This window comes from Staurois parvus, unplaced genomic scaffold (assembly GCF_062004578.1).
Source record: "Staurois parvus isolate SC_StPar_1 unplaced genomic scaffold, SC_StPar_1.0 ptg000656l, whole genome shotgun sequence".
Lineage (NCBI taxonomy): Eukaryota > Metazoa > Chordata > Amphibia > Anura > Ranidae > Staurois > Staurois parvus.
This window is the reverse complement of record NW_028318452.1, coordinates 75,025-102,547: the sequence shown is the minus strand read 5'-3', so window position 1 is coordinate 102,547 and position 27,523 is coordinate 75,025. Positions and strand designations below refer to the sequence as shown.

The 27,523-nt window shown below is 41.9% G+C and overlaps 1 protein-coding gene across 1 annotated transcript in view; it reads right to left on the bottom strand.

The window, feature by feature from the left end:
* Positions 1–27,523, bottom strand: part of LOC149448799 (AP-3 complex subunit beta-1-like) — a 229,597-nt gene that overhangs the window by 133,376 nt on the left and 68,698 nt on the right. The window contains exons 6-9 of the mRNA XM_089694209.1: positions 24,977–25,082; positions 21,664–21,769; positions 14,789–14,930; positions 2,931–3,003 (exon numbers count right to left, since the gene is read on the bottom strand). Of these exons, the coding sequence (XP_089550335.1) occupies positions 2,931–3,003; positions 14,789–14,930; positions 21,664–21,769; positions 24,977–25,082 (427 nt within the window). The remainder of the gene's footprint in view (positions 1–2,930; positions 3,004–14,788; positions 14,931–21,663; positions 21,770–24,976; positions 25,083–27,523) is intronic.

Here is a 27,523-nt window from a genome sequence, read left to right as displayed (position 1 = left end):
ATGGCTCCTGGAAATCCCATCTGTTGTTAAAGCGGAATTCCACTCACCCTGTCAAAAAATAAGTCAGCAGCTACAAAAACTGTAGCTGCTGACTTTTAAAAAACAGCCACTTACGTGTCCCTCGGTCCCACAGTCACAGCCGGGTACCCACTGCGCATGAGCGAGTAGCGCTGCGCTTCATGAATGGTTCTGTAGTCTTCTGGGACCTGTCACGAGTCCCAAAACACTACAGGGAGGGAGGGAGGACACCCACCCCCACAAGGTGCCAATCTTTAATGGGGAGCAGTCCTTAAAGCGGAACTTCCCCTTTTGGGTGGAGCTCCGCTGTAAGCACTTCCTGAGCAGGAGCTGCAGGATCACGTGACTGGAGCAGAGTGATCAAAAAATAGGTAAGTATACAGATCTTTTTATACAGGTTAGGTGGGGGGAGGGAACATTTTTAAAAGTAGTTTGACTCAGGCTTTTCTTCTACTTTAAGGCTCCATGGAGAAAAGGGGGACGCACATGTGGAACAATCTGTGTGACCAAAAAGATCTCTCTAGTCACACGGCTTGTTCCACATGTGTGGCAAAGAAACACAGGGAAGCACATCCATCACCTACAGACACTAGCACAAAACTGAGGCTTAGCTGAGCTGCGAGGAGTTATGCCTGGGTGGAGGTTACAGACTTTTTTTTTAGCCAATGTCCATTCACCTTAAGGTGTCAGTATAATCCAAATAGTCATGAATACAAACTCCTCTGTGTCCCGTGATGTACGATTCTAATGGGCTGATTGGGGGTTGAAATTGCAGAAAATTGGAGATAACCTGAGGTCTTAAGGTATAGAAATTTGGGCTGATCTGATATCTTTATGGGATGCAGTAGGGAGTTTAACTTGCCATTAGCAGTAAAGCTATAGGAGCAAAAATGTAAAACAACAAACACTGAGACTACAGCATACTCAATGGCACGCTGCCTGTCAGATGTTGGTAAAAATGGCACTTTTATGTGGAAAAGGTTGATGACCCCTAATCTACTATGTAGTCTGTTTCAATTATGATCTTATAAGGCTCTAGGTCAGTGTATCTTCTTATATTATTGCAAAGCACTGAAATGAATAATACTATACAATATAACAATTTGCAGCTGCACCTTTAAAAAGGAAAGACAAGAACTCACCTAAACTCATTAAAGAGTAACTCCACGTTTTGTTGCAAAAAAAAAAAAAATATTCCCCTCTGGGTCATGAATGAACAATGCAAGATTTTTAACAAACTTTGTTGCAGATTCCTAACATTTGTTTTTCTGAAGAGAGAGGTTTGTTTGTCTATGTTCATGTGGTTTCATAATTATCAATCAGCTGCTGCACTTGCAAAGCTCTAGTGAGTTAAATTATCAGGTCTGCATCCCTTTAGCTGTCATTTCCTATAGGGAGTATCTCACCAAAAATCAAATTTTTGTTGCAGGGGATGTCTGAAATCTGACTTGTATCTTAGTGCAAACTGGGAAAATCAGTAAGCCAATCCCACAAGCAGAAAATGATGTTTCTGGGGGGCATTCTGTACACATTCTGTGTACAGAACACCTCCAGGTTGTCATTGCATGTTACAGAAAATTACAGTGCTGCAGATTGAAAAGGAAAAGTAATTTTTAACAACATTCAATCACAATATAACTTGCGTAGTAATTGTATAAGCTATATATTTTTTATTTGCTGTTTTTTACCCTTTAACAAGAACACCTCAACCCCCGCCCCCAACTTCTTACTTACCTAGCAGGACAGCTGTAACCTGCTCCTTGCTATCATCCTTGTCAGCACTGGCTGTGCCTGTGCACTGAGCCACTGTGTATGGAGCTAAACTTCAAGCATCCACATTCTCAAAATATGGCTCTAGTATCAGTGTATGAGGGCTTGATGTACAGCTGTAGTCGCTGGTAAAAGAAGAAGTGGACCGCAGCTGTCCTTATAAAACACATATGCAGCTGGGCAAAGGGAGGAGAGGTCTAGAGGAGATTAGGTTAGGAGCGCTAGGAAGCATGGATTAGTGTAGATCTTATTAAAATGGACATTTGTACTCTTAAACAGTATTACACCCAAAACCAAAACTGTAATATAATGCAGCTTACTAACCATTAGATATGGTGGCTGCATTAGTTTTCTTTGTTTAGGCTATTCCCTCTGTTTTCACCTGGTGACCTGGCCAGTAATACACCTCATGTATTAGAGAGCACCAAATCTGGATGAAGGTGCAAAGGGGCACCTTTGTAAATTGTCCATCTGGGGGAGTGTTAGATGTACTAGCAGATTTAGATACACAAACAAATTAAAGCCAAACTCCAGCTCACACTGAAGTCAAACAATCAGTTACAGCAACATTTTTTTTCCTTTGGGATTATAAAAGTTTTACATGAATAAATGTTTGCTTTTGGGTTAAATACCACTTTAAAGAGGTCCACAGTGAACCCTAGAGAGAAAAGTTGAGGACTGTTTATAATTGGTAATGAAATTCACTTAAAACACAAGAACTATATGCTCCAAGACTCTGGCAATAACACTGAAAAAAGCATTTTCCTGTGGCACACATATAATGCAAGGACAGAAACATATGCCCCTACAGCCTGTTAATCTGGGCAATGTAAAAAAAAGCCAACAAAGGTCATTACAACAGCATGGAATGATCCATTTAAAGCAAAAACTGAGCCTTTACAACATCTCTAAAACTGGTCCACTCCCATACCCAACACTATTTTGAAGCTGACAAGAGTAATGTGAAAATTCAAAGGAAATAGAAAATAAAGAAGCAGAGATAAAAACACAATAAATATGTGAGAAATACAGACTGTAGAAATCTAGATACTACTTGCTGAAATAATTTTCATGACAAAATATCCTTTAACATAGCATTTATGTCAGCAATCTATGGAATTACAATATTTAACAATACTTACAGTCATCTAGATCTAGCAGTGACATAGCTTTTTTAGGTGGCTCCTTTGGTTTGACAGGCTTACTTTCAGTTTTCTGTAAAGAGACAGAACACTTGTTACATCGTGTAATATGTTCTATCTGTGATATATACAGTGCAGGTTTGCCCATAGACACAGGGCCTCGTCTCTTGCTCTCTCCTCACATGCTGTGATTGACAGCAGCAGGAACTAATAGCTCCCCTCACTGCCTCCATGGCCAGTGAGGAGAAGGGGGGGGGAGAGAGGGGGGGGAGAGGGGGAGGGGGGGAGAGGAGAGAGGGAGGGAGAGAGGGAGGGAAAGAGAGAGGGAGGGAGAGAGAGAGGGAGGGAGAGAGAGAGGGAGGGAGAGAGAGAGGGGGGAGAGAGAGAGGGGGGGAGAGAGAGAGGGGGGGAGAGAGAGAGGGGGGGAGAGAGAGAGGGGGGAGGGAGAGAGGGGGGAGAGAGGAGGGGGAGTAAGGGGGAGTAAGGGGGAGAGAGGAGGGGGAGTAAGGGGGAGAGAGGAGGGGGAGTAAGGGGGAGAGAGGGGGAGGGGGAGTAAGGGGGAGAGAGGGGGAGGGGGAGTAAGGGGGAGAGAGGGGGGGAGAGAGGGGGAGTAAGGGGGAGAGAGGGGGGGAGAGAGGGGGAGGGGGAGAGAGGGGGAGGGAGGGAAGGGAAGGGAGGAATGGAGGGAAGGGAAGGGAGGGATGGAGGGGAGGGGTAGAGGTCAGGGAGGGGAGAGGAAGGGGGAGAGGGAGGGGGGAGAGAGAGAGGGGGGAGGGAGAGAGGGGAAAGGGATGGCAGGGAGAGAGAGAGGGGGGGGAGAGAGGGGGGAGACAGAGAAAGGGAGGGGGAGAGAGGGTGGGGGAGAGAGGGAGGGGGAGAGAGGGAGGGGGAGAGAGGGAGGGGGGGAGAGGGAGGGGGGAGAAGAGAGGGAGGGGGAGGGGGGAGAGGGGGAAGAGAGGGGGAGGGGGAGAGAGAGGGAGGGGGAGAGAGAGGGAGGGGGAGAGAGAGGGAGGGGAGGGGGAGAGAGAGGGAGGGGAGGGGGAGAGAGAGGGAGGGGAGGGGGAGAGAGAGGGAGGGGAGGGGGAGAGGGAGGGGAGGGAGAGAGGGAGGGGGGAGAGAGGGAGGGGGGAGAGAGGGAGGGGGGAGAGAGGGAGGGGGGAGAGAGGGAGGGGAGGGAGAGAGGGGGGAGAGGGGAGAGGGAGAGGGAGGGAGAGAGAGGGGGAGAGAGAGGGGGGGAGAGAGAGGGAGGGAGAGGGAGGGAGGGAGAGGGAGGGAGGGAGGGAGGGAGGGAGGGGGGAGGGAGGGAGGGAGGGAGGGGGGAGGGAGGGAGGGAGGGGGGAGGGAGGGGGGAGGGAGGGGGGGAGGGAGGGAGGGGGGGAGGGAGGGGGAGGGAGGGAGGGGGGAGGGAGGGGGAGGGAGGGGGGAAAGAGGGAGGGAGGGGAGAGAAAGAGGGGGGAGGGAGGGGAGAGAAAGAGGGGGGAGGGGGGGTAGAGGGAGAGGGGGAGGGGGGGTAGAGGGAGAGAGGGGGGGATAGAGGGGGGTGGGGGGAGAGAGAGGGGGGAGAGAGAGGGGGGAGAGAGGGGGTGGGGGACAGAGAGCGAGGGGGGAAGGGGAGAGAGGAAAAACTGCTCTCGGGCACAGCGCTGGATCAAGATCGGGCTCAGGTAAGTATAAGGGGGGCTGGGGAGGGGCTGCAAACGGAAGGTATTTTGCATCAATACATACAGATAAAAAAACAAAAAACAACCTTTTACCTTTACAACCACATTAAATACATCCTACCAGTCTACAATTTGAAATGAAAATGCATTTTCTAACATGGAACTGTAGTATACTTTATGAAGAATTAAAGTTAGTGTCTCAAAAGACTGAAGTTTTTTTTTTACCTTCATGCACAAAATGCATGAAGGTAAAAAAAAATCTGTATCCAGTTTCCCCTCAAAATCCCACTTATACTTACCTAAGCCCCATCCAGTGATCTAGCTATATGCATGAGAGCAGTGGCTCTCTCCTCTTTTTCCCTCCCCACAGGGCAAATTGACAGCAGCAGGAGCCAGCGGCTCCTGCTACTGCTAATCAAGTCCTCTGATGAAAGAGTGGGGGGGGGGGGGGGCAGGGCTGAGTTCACACTGGTGCCACCATATGAAGCAGTTTCCTATAGGGGCACTTGATGAAGGAGCGTCAGTGGCGAACTCGAGAAAAGGAGGATCAGGGCTGTGCTGTGCAAAACAATTGTACAGAACAGATAAGTATAACATGTTTGTTATTAAAAAACAAACAAAAAAAAAAATTTTTACCTTTCAACCACTTTAAATCAATTTTGTTTAAAAAAAGCGACAAACTTTGACAATCTGTATTTTTTCCCCATCTCAGCTACACACAGTTTTATACAATGCTATAACAGTATGGGTTTCTGTCATGCAGCGAGGAACATTGCATGAGGCTGGAACACACAAGAACAGTTCCCAAAATATCAGTGGTAGAATCTAAAAGGAGGATGCTGCATGTGACAAGACTAGAAGGAAGATGTACAGTAAACTATGGGAGCACTATAAGAAGCTTTGCATACAAAACATATAATGTAAGGGGACCCCAAAAAAAAATCTCAGTTGAGAAGTAGGAAAATGCAGAACTGGGAATGTAAATCTGGGATTCTGATGTTCTTATATATAGAAAAAAAGATATATGAGTAAGCCCAAAACAGTATTTATATACAGTCAACTAAGTAAGCTAAGAAATGAAATGCATCACAGGCGCAAGAATTAATGTATGTCAAGTGTCATCCAATAATACAGAATTGTTTTCACCATAATAATTTCTCTTTTAAGTCCCTTCAATAGACCGACGTTCATTTCCCTGCAGAAGACAGTGTGGGTCTCACAGAAGATGTGATGGGGACATTGCATCTAGATTCCCCCATTTACAATTCATCTTGTTAATAGAGACAGAAGCTGGATAAAAGCATATAGTAGATGAAGCAGGAGATTGAGGATTTCTCTTGCGCTATGCATTATTCATAGCTTCTGACTGCAAAGTGTAGAAAATGAGAATTTTCACACCGCGCCAAGAGCCACAGAGACACGTGAAAAAAAGCACATGAATTGCGGTTTACTGGCTGGATTTTACCTTGCCTTCCAAAATATTTATGTGTTCAGCATCATTCAAAACTCACATGCTCTGACTGATCACCGACCGGCACCTTGGATTGCCTCTTAAAAAGTTATCAGCCAGAAATATAGTTTAGCTATTTAAGACATGATAATGGCACTTCCTGAAAGTGCTGCTCAGAGGGAAAGGACTATGAATATTTATATTTGTTTAGACTGCGGCTCCGCATTCATACAAAAGTTTGAGCTTTCTGCTATGTCAGATTGTTTTTTTTCTCTTAAGGATTTTAAATTATATAATTTGTACTGCATGTGCTACAAAAACAAGTTTGGACTGATAAAAAGGAAACTGATTAATGAAGTGGTATTCAAGTCCACACAAACAGCTACTACCTGATGTTACAATATTGCATGATAAAGTTACTGCTCAGTAGCTAATACCTGTTAAAGCAAAACTTTACCCTTAACAACGTGATAAAAAAAAAATGATGTTCTTAAGCAAGGGACATGCATTCCATATTAATAATTATGCTACTAAATTGCTGTAAATTGCCTCCAGCATTGTTCCCGTTTCTTTTTGCTGAAGGCTGCCATTTTGCTGAAGCCCAGAGCCTATGAGCTGCATCAAATCTTTAGGCTGTCAGAAGATCAGCCTCTAGTGGCTCTGATTTTTGGAAGTGTGCCGAAATACAGAGAGCAACTGAGCATCTGCAGAGCAGGGTGACACAGTGTATTACTGGATTTTAGACAGTAAAGGCACTTTTTTAATGTTTTACATAGATACACCTACAAATCAGGCCAGCCTGAAGTAATCAAGCAGGACTTAATTTTCGGGCTAAAGTTCCACTTTAATGAAAAATATATACCCGCATATTTGTCACGTTTTATTATTTTCTGATGATCCTGCCAGAAATCCAGTGACTGCTAAAAAAAAAAAAAAGAAGTTCACCTTCTGAACTGTTACACATTACCCCCATTCCTCTCCCTGCTGTCACATTTCAAAATAGGTATGGCTGTTCGGGGCTTCGCCCACAAAGCAACTTTCCAACTGACAGGCCATTCGGAAGTATGAACAGAAAGTCATAGGACCTGTCTGCAGGAGACTGAAGTTGCACCCATGATCCCCAGAACCCCACACGCATGTTGGTGGCTTGATTACCAAAAGCCTGCCGACGGGGTGTAAGGGAAGGGCTCTGGGGAGATGTAGTTCTGGGGAATGGTATAGGGCACCCTCCTCCCAGCAGTTGCCCCTACAAGAATGTTGGAAGCTTGGTGATGAGATCCAGAAAGTTATAATAGCAAATTCTCACTTCAGGACATGAGAGGCCAGCAGTCTTTGAAACAGCATAGGGAGGGAAGAAACCGGATAATGCTGGGGGCCAAAAATGCATTTAAAGACTGCTAGAGTGGAAACCACACGTCTTAGGCCTCATGCACACGGGTAGAAAAAAAAGCTGCTTTTAGGAGAAACTCTTTTGTATGCCTTTGAACACACTGTGGCATTTACATTTGTATTTTAGAGCAGAGTTTAGTGGCATAAAACATGCCTCAAACCTGTATTCTGAGAAGAGTATAGGTAGAGTTTACACGCGTGTGTAAACTAGCATAATTGTATAAACTCCAACTGTCTGGGCCAATTCGGAGCAGTGAAGATTACTGGAAAGCCCTCCATCTTGATCCTGCTAAGCAGGCGAGGAAGATGTTTCACAGGAGGAAATACACAAATCTCTTGTCACAGCAAAATTTCTGGTTTCTCCTTGATGATTGATGTACGCAACTACTGTGGTGTTATTCCAACTGAAATTGGGGTGGATTACCTTCCAGCAGGATGGTCCAAAGCTTCAGAGCCAACCAAATTTCCTGAAGTTGCAAAAGCTGTTCAGGAGAGAAGACTTCCAATAACTAAACCTTGAACTGCCTGGGTGCCAAGGACTCCTCCCCAGCCTGTCATTCTTTGTGAGGGTGTTGTAGAAGATATAATTGAAGGAATTCCCTGATTCCAGAGCCAGATTCCTGAGCTAACAGGCCAGAAGCAACCTAGTTCTCTGTGGCAAATGAATCGGTCTGTCCAGGGATTTGATTGAGATGCCAACTTTATTTGTCCTGTTTACCGTTCTCATCGAAAGTGAAAGTAAAAGAAAACCACAAATTTTGGGTTGACCCCGGAACAGTAAGAGGGGAAATCTTTCAATGGAGACACTAGTTCTAGTGACAGCCATCACTTTGAAGGGATTTACTCTCATTTCCTGTTTTGGCTCTGGGACAGGAAGTGAAGGGAAATATTCCCTAAGGAACAAAGATGGAAAAAACAAAACAAAAACTGACAGGTGTTATAACCCTCTCATATTCTATATAATAATTACCAAAAAAAAAAAAAAGGTTTGCCCAACTCCATAAAACCTTCTGTCTAGTGGCAGCAAGAAACTTTTAGGTACATTATTCTCCATTCCTCTATGCACTGGTGGTGGACTGTCCCTTTTTGCCCTAAAATCCAATGCAGGGGTATGAACCTTGTATCAGTCTTGATTATATAAGAGCACCTTAAACCACTGGAGTGCAGGGTAGAAGAGGATACAGGGACCAGGTTAGCTGTGCAAAGGAACCTGCAGAAGCAGGGGATCTTGTCAAGTAAATCTGATGTAACAATTCCCCTAGACAGAAACAAATCATTAACCTTAAGGGAGAATTCTTAGGTTAACTGGATTTCTTTTTTTAAAGCCACAGCCATTTGCTCCATGCATCTGAGAGATTAACATCAGCAATGATAAGAATGCTTTAAAGGGAATATGACCATTCAGCCATGTTTAGGCAAATTAAAAGTCACAGCCAAGATGGGATGAGGGAGCAGGGTCTTCCAACAAGAGCAGGTAACCTCTAACAGCTTATCAGTTGGGTCCTTAAAGACAGGTGCACTCCCCATGAGGATTGTAGTTGCTTTGTTAAGGCGGGACACTGTAGGATCCAGAGCAGAGTAGACCGCTTTTGTTAGCAATCCTTCCTGAATGGGTACAAGGCTAAAAGTACTTGGTGAAAGCAAAGAGATTGTCAGGGGGATTCTAAACTTCGTAGAGCAAATGTTGGATGAGTGATGCAAAGGTAAAGTCCTAGGTACTCTAATGGGCCCAAGACTGAAAACAGCACTGGCAGAATTAAAAGGGTGATCCTCTAGTTTCAGAGTGGTGTGCAATGCATTGATAAGAACCTGAAACAGCCTCTTTAGTTTGGAAGTAATAGCAATGGACTGTGATTCCTCAGGGCAAGCTCATCAGTCAAAGCCTGGAGTGACTTAGAAACAGACAGATTCTCAGTGACGGTTTGCTCTAATCTACTAAGTAAATCAGATATAGAATCTTCAGGAGATGGTGCATGAGCAAGCTTGTGGCTTATGCAATTACAGTCATAAAATAACAGTGATTTGGGTCATAAGGTCTTGCATGACCATAGTAAAAACTAGAGATGCACCAATACCGATATTAGTATTTTCACTACCGATATAAGTATTTTCACGAGTACTAGTAAAAATGCTCCTGATACCGGAAACCGATACTTTGCGTTTGTGATTTGCATCGATAAAAAATGTAAATTGCACTGCAAAAAATAGCATGCATTTCCTGTCCAAATCAAATGCGGTTTCCCCACTGCTCCTGTATGAACCCAAGCTTGTAGGAAACCTCCCTGCACCAATCCCATGCTGAGCAGAGAGTGGACGTGTGGGGATGTACAACATGGAGGCAGATACTCCATATTCTCAGCTGCAAGGGGGGAGAAAGTGGAGGGGATTTGAAATCCCTGTGGCTCTCTCGCCTCTACTTGCAGGGATGATAGTTCGGACTAGAGGGCTTTTGATTGGTCAGCACTGTCACATGGACAGTGCTGACAAATCAGGAGCTATTTAGCCCATACTGTCATCCCTGCAAGAAGAGAAAGCCATGGTGATTTCAAATTCCCAGACCTGTGAAGCAGCTTTCTCTCCTCTCCTTGCAGGAATCACAGTATGGGCTAGATAGCTTCTGATTGGTCAGCACTGTCACATGGATGGTTCTAACCAATCAAAAGCATTCTAGCCCGAACTCTCATCCCTGCAAGGAGTAAAGAGAAAGCTGTGGGGATTTCAAATCCCCGCCGTTTTCTCTCCTCTCCTACAGCTGAGAATATGGAGCATCTGCCTCCATCTGACATCAAGGTATACATCCTCACAGGCCCTTCTCTCCAACTCTCCACTGCGGGAAACCTCCCTTTACCGCTCTTGTGTGAACTCAGGCTATGACAAGCCTGGGTTCACACAGGAGCAGTGGGGAAACCGCGTGCGAATTGCACAGGAATTACTGGAAGTATCGGTACTCTTTGATCAAAAAAGGGTATCGGTGCATCCCTAGTAAAAACCTTAGCTGAAAGGTGGGAGGATCCAGCCGCATCCAATGGCGCTAAAAGGGATCATGAGCAACGGTTAGAGCAGAGAGCAACAGGAATCCAAGCTGCAGATGTTGGCACGGTCAGTAGGCATGATAAAAGCAGCCGATAATATTAGGGCAATTTATAAGATTAGGGTATGAGGCAAGACCTTAAATATTTACAAAAGCAGGTGATGGTCAGATGGCCGGAGGTGACCAAAGTCAGTAGGCAAGGAAGTAGGAATGGATGAACGTTCTATGTGGCTCCTGCAAGCAGAAGTTGAAGCAGGAAGATGCTTCCTTAATGCTGCAGGAAAGAAAGAACTGGTAAGGCGACACTCCACCAATATGACTCCTCCTGCAATAAAAGCAACTGGAAGGGGAATAATGGTGCCCACAAAATTAAGGTAGCCCCCAATGCTCAGTCTGATCAGCTTACTCACTAAGGGAGTCTTCAGGGACAGGGCAAGTGTAGACACCATGTGAGCAGCTCTAGACCTGGAAAACACTCCTCAGCTAGCTTTTACCATAATGGAGTCTGGAAAGCACCCCACAGAGAACCTAGTGCCTGAAGGTAACTTTCAAGCTATTAACCAGTTCAGTGGCATCTGGATATGGTACTTCAAATGTCAGGCTCAGGATGACTGCCCCAGATCATTGCAAATGAAGCAATAAAGCTTAAGCACCAATGTAGAGAAGAGTCTTGATTGATGAAAAAAATGCTGCCATAAATTGGTTAATCTTTTAAACAGTAATGCTCATTGTCAATCCTCCTAGGCCACTAGCAAACACTGGGGGAATAGTGGTGGGGGGAGTTCTCTTTGGCAAAAATTAAAATCCTATAGGCTAGCCCATGTCCACTCCTGTTGGTCAAACTATACCCTGAATGTTAAAGACTTCACTTGTCGCTAATGGACAAGAAAGTTGTTTTTGACTCAAAGTAAAACTGTGATTTGCTAATGCTAACACCTGTCTTACAGAAATAAGAATTCTTATCAGCCCACCTTGGTATACTGAAAGTCTTGGCCTACATTCACATAAAATAAAGGGCATCACAAGCTGATGTTTTGCAACTGTCTAGACTCACTGACAAAGTGTGGTGTCAGGCAGTTTATAGGCCAAGAATTTCTAAGATTTCTGACCTTCTGAATGCCTCAGCTCCCATTCTATCCTGACTAATGCTTTTTAGCCAGGCTTACACCTATGCTTTGTGGTAACATGCACATTACCACACAGACCAGCTTAGTGCTTATGGAGGGCCTTAACAAAAATGGTACATACTACCATGCTTTGCCTTCCCAAAAAAGGGTCAAGTGCAGTTTACTGAGCACATTAACATACTGTACAGGTATGAAGTTGCCCTTAAACCATAAACCTACTCCATCTTTAGCACTACATCCATAAAACAGTCCTAAAAAGTACTTGAGTTCTTACAAAAAAGAATCCATTCTGTTCTGAAATGCATAACCACAAACATCATAACTTCAAAACAAGACGACTGCAGTTCTTGTAACAGTAATGACTTCACTGGTCTAGAAACAGCACGATGGCTCAGTGCTTTGGGTTAGATTATGACAGCAGAATCTTCCCATCCTGACATTGGACTCTAATCTTCATTGGAGCAGGGAATGATGTGAATGTTCTTTAACCTCTGAAACGTTTTGGCAGAAATGCTGCTGTATAATTTATATAGAGAGATTATAGTTTACAGAAAAGATTTTACAAGTCTTTAAAGGAAATCGATAGTCATAATCCCTGATTATCTCACGCCTTGACTACTGCAACTCCCTCCTCACCGGCCTACCCCAGTGCACACTCTCCCCGCTTCAGACCATCCTGAACTCAGCTGCCAGACTCATCCACCTCACCAGCCGCTCCACCTCTGCCACCCCCCTCTGCCTCTCCCTCCACTGGCTCCCCATTGCCCAACGCATTAAATTCAAACTGCTCACTCTGACCTATAAGGCCATGAACAACACTGCCCCTAACTACCTCACCGACCTGATTCCCAGGTACCACCCTACCCGTACCCTTCGCTCTTCACAGGACCTCCTTCTATCTTGCTCCCTGGTCTCCTCCTCCCACGCACGACTGCAAGACTTCTCCAGGTCCTCCCCCATCCTCTGGAACTCACTACCCCAATCCATCAGACTGTCACCTTCCCTCCTCACCTTCAGGCGCTCCCTGAAAACCCACCTCTTCAGGGAAGCCTACCCCACCCTCACCTAACAGCCGCTGCCCTTCCCTCCTCCTACCACTCCATCCCCCACAGCCTTTTCCTCCTGTACCTCTACCCCCTCCCTCCTAGATTGTAAGCTCGAAAGAGTAGGGCCCTCTTACCCCTTGTGTCCTGTTTGATGTTACTGTACTGTTTCATGTATTGTCCCCCCTCTATTGTACAGCGCTGAGCAAACCCTTTGGCGCTATATAAACTCGATAGATAAATAAATAAATAACAATTTAATTTTATAACATTGGCATTGTACTAGCAATATAAAACAAAAAAACATATCTGGCAATTCAATACAAGCTTACTTGAAAAATCTCCACTCATGTTGTGAATTGTGCCTGTCTACTGGCCATCTCTTTCCACAACTTCCTGGATTTCTTGCATGCTTCACAGCATTTCCTCTTCTGTTTACCTTTAATTTCTATGCACTACATATGCCATTGCTGGCTGCAAGCTGTGATTCCTGTACTGGCTGTGCCTCCAGAAATTCCTCCTCTCAGCAACTCAATAGTGCAAAAGGCAGGCTCTGTGAATTCTGTGACACAGCAGTACCTACCAACAGGGCATGGTGAATGCATGTCAAAGAATTCAAAAGGTAAATGTGTGAGGATCTTCACAAAGTAAGTTTACAAACTTAAGGATTGTTGAGAATAATAGGAGTAGGCTGGAAATAATTGAAATACAAAGTAGAAATGAATATGTGATTTTACATTTTGAGCACAGATATGCTTAACCACTTGCCCTCCTGAGGATTTACTCCCCTTAATGACCCGGCCTCTTTTTGCTACACAGCGCTGCACTAATTCAACTGATAATTGCGCGGTCATGCAATGCTGCACCCAAACGAAATTTACGTCCTTTTTTTCACACAAATAGAGCTTTCTTTCGGTGGTATTTGATCACCTGTGCGCTTTTTATTTTTCACGCTATAAACAAAAAAAGACCAAAAATTTTGAAGAAAAAGGATATTTTTTACTTTCAGCTACAAAAAATATATAGTAAACTCAAAGTTGGTTATAAATTTAGGCCAAAATGTATTCTGCTACATGTTTTTGGTAAAAAAAAATCCCAATAAGTGTATATTGATTGCTTTGTGTGAAAGTTATAGCGTCTACAAACTATGGTATAGATACTGCAATTTACGCCTTTTTTTGCTATACAGCGCTGCGCTATTTTAACGGACAATTGTTTTCCGCACAAATTGAGCTTTCTTTCGGTGGTATTTGATCGCCTGTGCGGTTTTTTATTTTTTGCGCTATAAAAAAAAAAGGCTGACAATTTTGAGGAAAAAATACAATATTTTGGACTTTTTGCTATAAAACATGTACAGTAAAAAAAAATTTAAAAATCAAATTTAGTCATAAATTTCTGCCAACATGTATTCTGCGACATGTCTTTGCTAAAAAAAAAAACCCAATACGTGTAAATTAATTGGTTTACGTGAAAGTTATAGCATTTACAAATGGTGGGAAAGATACTGGGATTTTTAATTTTTTTTTATACTAATAATGGCGGCGATCAGCGACTTATGGCGGGACTGCGGGACTACGGCGGACATTCTGACACTGGGGGGGAACTGACTTGGGGTCACTGACATCCCCAGTGACACCAATACAGTGATCAGTGCAAAACAAAAAACACTGACAATGTACTAATGGCACTGGGGAGGAAGGGGTTAACTATTATTCAGTGAACGGGTTAACTGTGTGAGGGGAGTGTTTTACTAGGGGGTGGGGGTGTGTACTGCATGGAGACACACTGATCCGGACAGATAAACTCTTCTGTCCCGATCAGCGTGTCAGGAGCTGTCAGGGAACTGACAGAAAGCACAGCTACTGCTCTCTGTCAGTGATTGCCGCTAATCGCCGGGACATAGCCGGTAACGACCGGCTGTGACCCGGCAACTGACATCCGCGGCCGTGATCGTCAGGACAGGTAGGGCGGTGGCGCGCCCCCTACCTGTTTTGAAAACACACGTTTTAAAACGTGGTTTTGCCCAGCCATGCCGCCGTATTTCTACAGTGGCTGGGCGGCATGTGGTTAAAATGCAGAAATGTATGTTGTATAAATAAATATGTTGTACACCTGTTACCAATTATTGAGGTCATCACAAGGGGCCATGTATCTTACCTTGCTGTTGGTAATATTTTTAGGTGTTTGTAGCTCAAAGTCACTATCAATCTCAGATCCCGAATCCGAGCTTGCACTTTCACTTGAAGAACTGGAATCTTCACTTTCTGATGTTACAGTATTCTCTTCATCCTCAGACTCACTACAAATGCAGACATTCAATTATTTGAATATTGTTTGATCTTCTCAAGGCACTTTTACAAGCAAGCAATTTTAATACAAAATGTTCTAAAAGCATACATTACAAATTCCAGATACGATGGCTACATTTCAAGATATCTAAATTATCTATTTGCATGAATGATCATCATATAAATTGCACTTGGATTGGGAATACCATTCATTGACATAGAATTTTAATATATTTAAAAGATGGTTACAAAAAGCACTGGTTACCATGTTAGTGTCTGCAGAAATTGTATGTGAAAACCTAACAATCAACATCTCTTATTTACTCCCTTTTGGTCTCTTAAATGTACAATCGAAAGTCAAAATCGCAGTTGTAATGATTACTGCTGTCAAAAAACATATCGCCTAACAAACTGTTGATAAAAACTGTCCAGTCAAGTTTTTCTTTTTAAATACCTTCCTGTTTAACCCTTTTTTTTAAAGCTTATTTTACCCTAACTCCTTTTTCTCCTCCCCTTAACAACTATTTTCTGCTGATTATTTTTTCAAAACATTATTAATTGCCTGGTCATACCGGTGTCATTTCAGGTGAAATTTGCTAATTGAAATCGCATCTAATGGGCGATTTGCTGCAGCGATTTCTAAAGTAGTTTGTGCATGACTTTTTCTGCAGTTTTGTTAAGATTTCACATACATAGAATATAATGGAAATAGCACTGCAAGTTGCAAGAAATTGTTGAAAATCTTCAGAAGTAGCAATAAAGTCTTCAGAAATCAGACCTGAAATCATGCGGATATTGCACACAAATCGCGTGATTTTAAATCGCAGCAGTGTGATCAGTGGCTTAAACTTTTTTGCCTGTTAATTTTAATGTATTAAAAAACCGAGCAAAGTAGAAAAAGCCTTTATTTGTACTTTTGTAGATAACTCAGCAATGTTTTGTGTATCAGTATCCAGTGTAATTTTAAATAGATCACATTATAGATAAAACTAAAGCAAATTAAAGTTATGTTTTTGTCTATGGATTGCAAAAAACATAGCAAAAGTATTACATTGCAAAACAATAAACACAATTGTGATAAGATAACAAAATATAATTTAAGAAATTATACATTTACTGCCAAATCAATAGGCTCATAGCCAAAATGTAAAAGTTGCCCTGCTTATAAGCAGTGAGAGCTGAAGGGGTTAATAAGGGGGCTGCAATCCATAATATATACTGTTTTAACTGTATTTATTTAAAAAAAATAAATAAATAAAAAAGCAGATACTGAGCCTTCTTCAGTTTGGAAGTATTTTTTTTGTCCTAATAAAATGTGCAGATTTCCAAAATCATGCGCTTGCTGTTCCAGCTAACATCACCATCGCAAACTTTAACCACTTGCCCTCCTGAGGATTTGCCCCCCTTCATGACCAGGTCATTTTTTGTGTTACGGCGCTGTGTTACTTTAACTGACAATTGCACGGTCATGCAACGCTGCACCAAAATGAAATTTAAGTCCTTTTTTCCCACGAATTGAGCTTTCTTTCGGTGGTATTTGATCACCTGTGCGTTTTTTATTTTTTGCGCTATAAGCTAAAAAACAGACAATTTTGAAAAAAAAAAAAACAATATTGTAGACTTTTTGCTATTAGACATGTCTAGTAAAAAACAAAAAAAAATCAAATTTCATCATAAATTTAGGCCAAAATGTATTCTGCGATATGTCTTTGCTAAAGAAAAAAAAATCCCAATACATGTAAATTAAATGATTTACGTGTAAGTTACAGTGTTTACAAATGGCGGTATAGATAATGGGATTATTTTTTTTCTCCTACTAGTAATGGTGGCGATCAGCGACTTTTAGTGGGACTGCGGCAGACATTCTGACACTGGGGGGAACTCACTTGGTGTCACTGACATCTCCAGAGACACCAACACAGTGATCAGTGCTAAAAAAAAAAAAAAAAAAAAAAAAAAAAAAGCACTGATACTGTACTAATGGCACTGGGCAGGAAGGGGTTAATGTGAGGGGCGATCAAAGGGTTAACTGTGTGTTTTACTAGGGGGCGGAGATGTGTTTTTCACTGTAAGCACACTGACTGGGACGGCTGTACTTTGCACAGCCATCTCAAGCAGTGTGCTCGAGCTGACAGGGAGGAAGATTGTATGTAAACAAAACCCGTCGGAGATGCTCAGTAATCATCGGGGGCCGGCTGGTAATTACTGGCTGGTAATTACCGGCCGGGAACCGGTGATAGACATCTGCAGCTGTGAATGGCGGCGCGGGTAGGGCGGTTAAAGTTCTTCCCTAGCCAAAATATTTTCGTTTTGAAAATTGAAGAAAACAATTAGAACCCAATTCTAAAGGGGTAATAAGAATAGCAAAATTAAAAATAAAAACACTTGTATGTGAGAGTCACATACTCAAACTGTAGTTAGATGTTCAAATATACAAGAATTGTAGCTCTGTTTTAGGATGTGATGTAGTTGCAGCATGAAACAGAGGTATATTTATAGATTAGCAGGTATGTGTAGGTGAATCAGGGTGTGTGCAAAATTTCGATGGATCAAAAAAAAAAAAGTTGCTATATTTCTTTGTAGGATGGATACTGTCAAGCTGCATTTATCTTGTTAAAAAGAAAAAAGTGAAGTATTTTTCACATTTTGCAAATTTGTACACGAGTTTAGTATATGGATCCTGCATTCCTTCTAATACAACAGGTACACAACACCTTTTACTTTATTGCACTTCATCTACTTGAAATGTACAACTTTACTTTTGCACAAAGTGGCATTTATAGTCTACATCCCTTTGGCCTCATTCACTCAGGTATAACTTAAGAATACACCTGTGTGGGGGCACACAGCAGCTGCATGAACATAGGCATAGCTACCAACACCTGTGCATTCCTATGCAGGCAAACAAGGCCCTCCCACGGGTGTATGATTAACCACTTCCCGTCCGGCCCATGTATATAAACGGCCAGATGGGAGCAGTGCAGGGGAGGGTTTCCATTCATAAACGGCGCCCGCCATTTTAGCCTGTGCACACTCTCTGGGAGAGCACAAAACCGCGATCCGGTGCCACCGATCACTGTGCGGGACCTCTGTGTGAGGTCCCGATCATGTGATCACTGATTGGCCAATCAGTGATCACATGAATAGTAGTAAGCAAGATGTTACTTCTGACATCATTGCTTACAACATGTGAAATCTGTGAATGATCACAGAGGTCACATGGTACAAGGCTATTCACAACAGCCTTGTACCATGTGACAAGCTGTGACCAATCACAGCTTGCACAGTATTTCTCAATGGCTGTAAGCATGCAGCCAGAGAGAGAAAAATGATTGATTTTACAGCTTTTATGGGTGTAAAAACAATCAGTGTAAAAAAAAAAAAAATCACCGCCCACAAGTAGTACGGTGACACTGTACTGCTAGGGTGACAGTATGTAATAAACAAAAAAAACAAAAAACACACAAATACAAAAAATAAAAAAACTTAAAATTTTTTTTTAAAAATTATACTTTTTGGTTATAAACTAATTTGGGTTATTTTTTTTTACTAAGATAACTGAATACATTTTGGCCAAGATTTATGAAGAAAGATTATTTATTTGTAACATTTTATAAGAAAAACACTATTTTTTCCAAATTTTTGGACTTTTTCATTTATATAGCAAAAAAATAAAAATCTCAGTGGTGAATAAATACCACCAAAATAAACATTTTATCTGTCTCAAAAGAAAATGCTAAAAAATTCATATGGGTACAGTGTTGCTTGACCGCGCAATTGTCATTCAACGTGTGACGTTGCTGAAAGCTGAAAATTGGCCTGGGCAGGAAGGGGGTAAAAGTGTCCGGACTTGAAGTGGTTAAGTATGCCTGTGTGAACAAGGCCTGAGGGGGAAAAAAAAAAAAAAAAAAAATCACAGCTTCATAACAGAAGTTTACCTTTGTTTTCAAACGCTGACACACATTATAATACATGAATCTAATGAGAAGAGTTTAACGGTAAGTAGTAGCTCGTGTTTGCAGTGATGAAAAGCCTATAATAATTTAACCTACAGATTTCATTTGTTCTGAGTGGGAGAAACAATATAAATCACTTTTAAAATCATTAAATCCTGACTTAAATTAATAAAGTAATAATTGGGGCATTATGCTGTGTTTGTTATGGAAGTGGCAAGGCGAGCTGCTTTAATTACTGTCTGTAATAAGAGGAGCAGAGTGCGTACTGCACCCCAATCAGGGCTGTCAGCCACAACTGAGCTGAACTGCAAACTCATCAGCTGAGCTGGCGGCAGGTTACAGTGCAAAGGGTGAACGTGTCTGCAGAGACCACTGCGAGACATTGCTTAGGAAGGAAAAATAGACATATAATGAAGTGGAACATATTCTTGGCAATTATTGACCATTAAGCTTGCTTTAAGTGCAACAAAGAATTCCAACCAAATCAGCCTCAGTTTCTGGTAAGGTGTGAAACAGGTAAATCACATTAATGGTTTCATAAAGTGATTGTAAAGACGCTGGCTTAGAAAAAGCAGCGAAAGCCACTACTGTCAATCACAGCTAGTGCGGAGGGAGTGGGGGCCAAGCTGCACTCTGTCTCTTATAGGCACACATCGCTGGCTCAGGAGCAAGCCCGCACAAGCGCCCCTATAGCAAGTGGCTTGCTATGGTAGGCACTCACCGGGGTGGAAAGGGCCAGGAGCAGTGGAGGGGGATCCGAGGAGGATTGGGGCTGCTCTGTGCACAACCATTGCACAGAGCAACTATAACATCCTTCGCCATATCATCCCCCGCAGTTATCACCTTTTGTATCACCTCCCCTTTCCTTTAGATTGTAAGCTCCACGAGCAGGCCCCTTCTATTCCTTCTGTACTGAAATGTATTGTAATTGTATTGTCTCCCTTTATATTGTAAAGCGCTGTGTAAACTGTTGGCGCTATATAAATCCTGTATAATAATATCTTTGTTCTTTCCACAGATCTCTGCTAAGCAGGCGGATGACAGATCCATGTCCACTCTGCACGGGGTTGTCAGATGTGTGCAGACCACCTGTCCATTTACATTTGACTGTCCCTTGAACTGCTAGATGGGTGGGGAAAGGATCCCCATCAGTCTCCTTTTAGCGGATCGGATTGGATGCAGGGGGGTGTAAGTGGACACGTCAGTTCACATCCAACTCCCCATAGAGAACAATGAGTGTTCCAATAGGGTCTGACTGAAAAATGTACAGCCTGACCCAATCAGTCCGCATGTGCAAAAAGACCCTAAAGGAGTCCTTTGTGTAGAAGTACAGCTTACCATACCCAATACAGGTGGGTCCCATATGGGTTTTTGTTTATGAAAAAAACAAATGAAAGGTGAAAAAAACACTTCTGAGAAAAACAAACTTGGGTAGGAAGGAAGCGAAGAGCTATGGTTGGACAGTCTTAACACACAGTCCCACATGACTCCACCAATAACTGTAATCTAATTTTGATTAACATCTAAAGCCATGTATATATGAATAAACAACTGGATATTTTTTCTCTATAAAAGCATAGACCAGTGTCCACTGACCAATCAGGTTTCAGATTTACACACTTGTGGGGGTCACAGAATGCGATCAGGTGGCTATTTTCATTAGAAAGCAGACAGTTGGCTTGTAAAGTGTACACACACTCCGGACAGGTGCAGCTACTGGGAGTATGTGTATCCCCCCCCAAAAGACTTACAGCAGTGGCAGTAAAAGGGTTGAACCATTTTCTACTATTTAAAAACAAAAAAGTTTTGCCTTTAGATTTCCTTTAAGCCTTTAACTGGAATCAACAACTGTGCAGTAAAGCATTTAAGGTCTTCTTTTGCAGGCACTGTGTGAGGGTAGGGAGCTGTTTATATATCACTATGGACTAAGGATTTTAGTTCATTTAGGACTGCACACAGAAAACTGTATATTTATTTTTTGGTATGGCAAAAAACATTTTTTATAGTCATAGAATAAGAATTTATGGTGCTGGTTACTCCATCAGGTCACAATAATCTCTATGTGCCAGGCGAGAGGAGATACTCTGTCAAATCCTAGCTCAGCTCTGATAGTATGTGCTTAGTTAAGATTGAGATTCAAGTCTCCTTGATTACCACTGGAAATTGATTATTCATACATATGTAATTATATTCTGTATGTAGTTATGTCAAAGGAACACAGGTGCAACAGAAATGTATGCAAGCTTATGTCAGTTTATCGAAGACATCTTCCCTCCAGTGGCTTTTTATGAATGTATTGGGAGGAGAATTCACCCCCGCACAGATGAACCAGGAAGCACACTTAGGTCCTTGTCACATGGACTTTCCATCTGTCCATATTTCATCTGTCTGTTGATGGATGAAAAACAGCAATGCATTCCTATGGGCAAACAGATGTAATAGGACGTCATCTGTGTACATCAGTTTTTCATCTGCTTCCATTCAGGTCTGCTTTATTAAACGGAACAAGTTTAAAAAAAAAAAAAAAAAAGGATGAAAACCTATGTAACAAAAATATGACTGAACAGATGATGCCCATGTGACAGGGGCCTTTTAGTATACAACTAGCTAAACACACTGAAAAAGATAAAGCAGTAAGGATAACAGCTACTGAGACCAATAACTTGTGAGCACCGCACACTAAATACAGTTCCATGCTTCATTCTCAGGAATAATAACCAAACATGGTTGCCTGCATTACACATGTAGAGAAGCTAAAATGAAGTACAAAACTGTATTAAATCATTACCTTTTACCCTCTTTTGAGCTCTTCTCATCTTTGGATTCATCCTCTTCTTCACTTGAAGAACTGTCTTCTTGATCATCGCTTTTGTCTTCGCTGTCAGAATCATTTTCTAACACAATGACAGAATGACTTAGTATATAGCCCGCACACATCACCGAGGTTGGTCAAAGTTTAACTGACTGACTAAAACTTATATCCTGATAAGTCAAAAAACAAACTTAATATCACATAAACTAGTATAGATTCCTCAATTTATGCTAAACAGTATGGAAGAATGAATGTTCTCCACTGGCTATTGTATTCTGACAGCAGACACTCGGGGAAGTCAGAAAAAACAAACATTTCATTGGATGCAGTTACTGTTCAGTTTTCCAACTGGCTTCTTCAATTAACCAGTTCCCAACAGTTCCATAGCCGAAGGACAGCTACAGCGCGGTTGTGTAGTTCTGGGACGACGTCCATGGACATCATTCCAGAACACGCCCCCCTGCACACCTCCAGTGCTGCCAGTGATCGCTGTGTCCTATGGACACAGCTGATCACGTGATACAGTAAACGGCCAATCATGGCAGCCTTTTACTATGTGATCAGCTTTGTTCAATGACACAGCAGATCACCGGGTAAATACAGTTGCCGGTTATCGGCTGCACTTTCCTTACGCTGTCACAGCGTGAAGAAAGTATTGCCGAGAACCGGCAATAGTCAGTGAAGGGATCAGCATTGATGATCAGTGACCAGCCGTGCCGCCCACCTGTGCCCATCAGTACCGCCCACCTGTGCCTATCAGTGCCATCCACCTGTGCCCAGCAGCGCCACCCATCAGTGCAGCCTATCGATGCCGCCTATCCGTGCCACCTCATCAGTGCCCATAAGTGCTGCCTATCAGTGCAGCCTCATCATTGCATATCAGTGATGGAGAAAAATGACCTGTTTGCAAAATTTTATAATAGAAACAAAGAAAAACTTTGTTTTCAAATTTTTTGCTCTTTTTTTGTTTATAGTGCAAAAAAATAAAAACACCCAGCAGTAATTAAATACCACCAAAAGAAAGCTCTATCTGTGTGAAAAAAATGATAAAAAGTTCACATGGGTACAATGCTGCATGACCGCGCAATTGTCATTCAAAGTGCAACAGCGCTGAAAACTGAAAATTGGCCTGTGCAGGAAGGGGGTATAAGTGCCCAGTAGGCAAGTGGCTAAAGTCAATTTATCAATTCTGCCAACCCAGGTGGAACCGACAGGGCAACCCAGCTGATTCAGAAGGAATTAGTTGAAAATGGAGCCATCTATGGCAGCCTATAATCAGCAGTATCTTGAGAAAAATTATACACCTGGTGTGCAATACACAACAGTGTAATGAACTGTGACCAATACACATAAAACCAGTGTTTGAATTACACAATGATACCTGCCAAGGCCATGTCTGTTACATATATTGTGTATGTGTGCTAAATGAGGTTTATAATAGGAAACATTAAACAAGGCAAAGAGCAATAATATAGAAACAAACTAGCAAACACCTTTAGCTATTCTTCAGTCTTAAAAGGGCAAAACTGGCAGCAATGGGTTTCCAAACTCTGCACATAACATTGTATTTGCCCTGCTTTATTGAATAAGCATGCATGTTTATTTTGAGGCAAAACATATTTGGGGATGACTTCATAATGTATGCAAAATAATAAAAAAAAAAAATCTCTGAAGGCTGATGATATGACGGATAGAGCCCCCCCCACCAAGTCTTGATGATTGGATTATACCTCCAACTGGAAGAGTAGGAAAAAAGGTGCAAAACAAAAGCCTGGCCTGGGGACTGGCCCATGCTGGTATTCAAACCTGTTCTTTGCTTTATTAAACAGTGAAAAAGGAGGGAAAATACCCCAAAACAAGGGCAATAGATTAAAGACTAGTAGAGGTGGGTGTTATGTCCTTTAACATAGTCAGAGAAAAGGATTTTACATTGAGTCAGTCTTGACAAATGGGATGTCCAAAAGCAGTAGCTTTAGAGGGGTTGGCTGCAAAAAACAAAATGAAAACAAAACAAAACAAAAAAACAAAACAAAAGCAAAAACAAAAAAAACAAAAACAAACCTAAACAATTAACCCCTGGCAATAACCCTGACATTGCCTTCGAATGGAAGGACTCTACCCTGAACCTTCTGGCTTCTGCAAGGACAATAAGTGCCTTAAAATCCAAAATAAGAATGATTCCATCCTTCTAGGAGTTGGGAAAAGTTTTAATAGAATCCCCTGAACTTTACTGAGGGAACTGGAACAGTCATCCTTTTGCAGCAGAAGAGCCCAGATGGCTAAACAAAAAATGATTTCTTCTTGAAAAATAGGGGGTTTGGTCACCAAGGGCTCCTCCTATGCTGAGCTTTTTTTTGTAACAAGCATCCTACATCTGCAGGTGGCACTATAAGTGTAAGTGAGAGGTACTGTATGTCCACCAAACCCAAACTTTCCAGGTGCATCAAAGCAAGATGCACTTGCTTTCTTTAAAAAAAAACAGCCACATCCTGAAAAGAAAAGCCTGTCCTTTGCCAGCATGCTGACTCTTGCTCTTTCTGCATTGTTCTCTCTGCAAAGATTCTGAACCTACCGTTCTGCAGTCAGCAAAACTGAAGCTCACTCCCCAATAAAAAGCTCAGGAAGTAGCTGATCCCTCATCTGTTTTCATGCATCTCAATTATTGTTAGTCGTTTCAAAGGGCCTTAATTTAAAAAGGCAGTATTATTTATGTAAAAATAACTAAAAATTAAAAAGCACACAAACATCTATTCAAAAATAAATCACACTTCAGATAAAATCACCTGAATTGTGCAAGAAAAAAATGCATGCCGCAACATTAACTGCCCAGCTTCTAGTCTGGCACATTTTATAGATATCAGCATTATTGAAACAAACCTCTCACACAGAGAAAAAAAATATTGCTATTTTTAGAGTAAATTCTCTATTCATTTCTGTATGTTGGACCACACTTTACAATGCGGTGCTGGACAACTACTGATGATGAACTACATATCTCAGCACAAAATGCAAATTAGAAGAATCTTAGCATGCTCTTGTGCAGCCCTGCTCTGCCTAGATATCGGCTACCAAACCTGTCTGCCATGACCTTTAATATAAGAAAAAACTGGATAAGCAGGAGAATTTCTTTTTTGGGCAGATTATTATGGGTGCATTTCAGTACAGGTCGCCTCTGTGATGTCCCCAGTTTATTTGGAGAAAATAAGAAAAATGTGTTTTGAAACTAATAGGATTTCTGTAAGATGGCTGCTCAGTTAGAACCTGAACTTTGTGAACCATATTCATTTACCACTGGATGCTGCAGATGCTTCCTCTTCCTCAGATTCTGAATAGAACTTGTCTGATGACGATTTCTCTTTTTTCATCTTTCCTTCCAAGGGTCCCCATTGTTTTGACTAAAATAGGGAAAATAAATTTCCTAATAAGCATGCACTGAAATGTAAGGCAAAGATACAATGACACTATACACACACAGCTTGTCCCTTGGCAACAGGGCTGTCTAGTGACAACAGGGGGTCATGACTTGCCCTTAGTGACATCACAAGTCTAAATTGCTTGTTGCTAGTGACATCACACCTTGACCTGCTTTGCCACTAGAGCAAGCTGCAGATAATGCAATTTTCTTTCCTGCAACCATGGGATGCAGGTAAGAAAATAGCTGGATTCCCCCCATCAATAAAGTCAGTCTTGATGGGGGAATACCTCCTGCTGGCAATAATCAAATGCTAAAAATCCAACATGTTTGTTGTGCTCGAGTTGATCGAAGAATCAACTTGAGCAAATCAGTCTGCCCATAGATGGATTGAATTACAGGCAGTACCTGCTGAACTGGCCAAGATTTGATCCATTTATGGCTGGCTTAACCACTTCATGTCCGGACACTTTTACCCCCTTCCTGTCCAGGCCAATTTCAGCTTTCAGCGCTATCACACTTTGAATGACAATTGCGCGGTCATGCAATACTGTACCCATATGAATTTTATAGCATTGTTTTTGAGACAGATAAAGCTTTATTTTGGTGGTATTTATTCACCACTGGGATTTTTATTTTTTTTTGCTATATAAATGAAAAAGTCCAAAAAATTTGAAAAAAAGTGTTTTTCTTATAAAATTTTGCAAATAAGTCATCTTTCTTTTTTCGTTTTTTTTTTTTTTTTTTACATACTATTACCCTAGCAGTACAGTGTCACCATGGTGACACTGTACTACTTGTGGGGGGTGATGAAGATTTTTTTTTTTTTTTTTTTACACTAATTGCTTTTACACCCATAAAGGCTGTGAAAGCAATAATTTCTCCTCTCTGGCTGCATTCTTGCAGCCATTGAGAAATACTGTGTGAGCTGTGATTGGTCACAGCTTGTCACATGGTACAAGGCTGTTGTGAATAGCCTTGTACCATGTGACCTCTGTGATCATTCACAGATTTCACACGTAGTAAGGAATGATGTCAGAAGTGACATCTTGCTTACTACTCTGCATGTGATCACTGATTGGCCAATCAGTGATCACTGATTGGCCAATCAGTGATCACATGGTCGGGACCTCGCACAGAGGTTCCGTATGACGATCGGTGTTCCACTGTGTCCGGAAGACACAGCGGGCACCGGATCGCGGTGCTGCACTCTCCCAGGGAGCACGCACAAGCAGGGGGCAGAGAGGCTGTTTATAAACGGCCACTGGCCCCTGCACTGGCACCATCCGGCCGTTTATATACAACGGTCGAACGGGAGGTGGTTAACGCATCCTTGACCCATGTGGCTGTTCTATTGACATAAGCCATTAGTCCTATAAATATGCTTCAAATTCTATGAGGTTCCTTGCTATGGACATTGCTTGGCCACAAGGCTTGCCTATGTGGACATTACCAATGCTTTCGTTTTAATAATATTTAACTACACACAGCATTCATGCTAGTGAAAACTGCAACTAGTCAACTAAGTCAAAGAACTATTTCAATACAACCTAAAAAATATCATCATGCAAATTCTTAAGAAAAGGAAGCATTATATTTTTAGACGCCCAGAAATATACAGATCTGGCAAGGGTGAGGTTTTAAGGCTGGCCATACATTATATAATTATCTTCCAATTTTCTGCCCAATTTCCTTTAGATTTACCTTCAACTGTGTAGTACAAGAGCCTGCCTAATTGGATACAACTGAAAGTGTTGTTTACGTTTGTCCTCCTATTATATGGTTTTTGGTAAATCTAAACCAAAAATCTCCAGATAATTGTATAATGTATGGCCAGCCTTAGAGTCTGACAGAGAAGCTGTAAACATGGATTTTCTCTTATTAGATACAGCTGCTGCCTTTTATTTTTGTATTTTAATTTGACAAATTTTCCTTCAAAACAAATTTATGCTGTAAAGTCTTCAAAAGTTATTCTACAAAAGGTGGAGAGGGCAAGAAGGTGGCAGACCAAATATTTTTTTTTTTTTATTGCTAGAGTGGAAGAGGGATATATGGTAAAGTCATATTTAGACTGCACTTAGATCAGCCAGAAAAATGATTAATAAATTCACTGAAATGTGCTGATGGACGGTTTAAAAGTAGCACAAAAGTTCAAAGGACAAACTCTATGTTCTCATATCCTGTTGTCAGTTTTCTTGAATCAACCAATGATTCTGCCTGCCCTTGATCATATGGATTTACTATTCACATACGTAAAATAAAACAAAAAAAAAACCACTAAAATAAGGACAGGTATAAACAGACACTGGCGTCTGTGCTCCATTAGTGACTGCTCGAACATGGTTTTCCCTGGTGTTGAGATCCAAGTGATCAGAGTGCATCAATCAACATGTGCAAATTCTGTAGTCTGTGTTCATAAAAGAG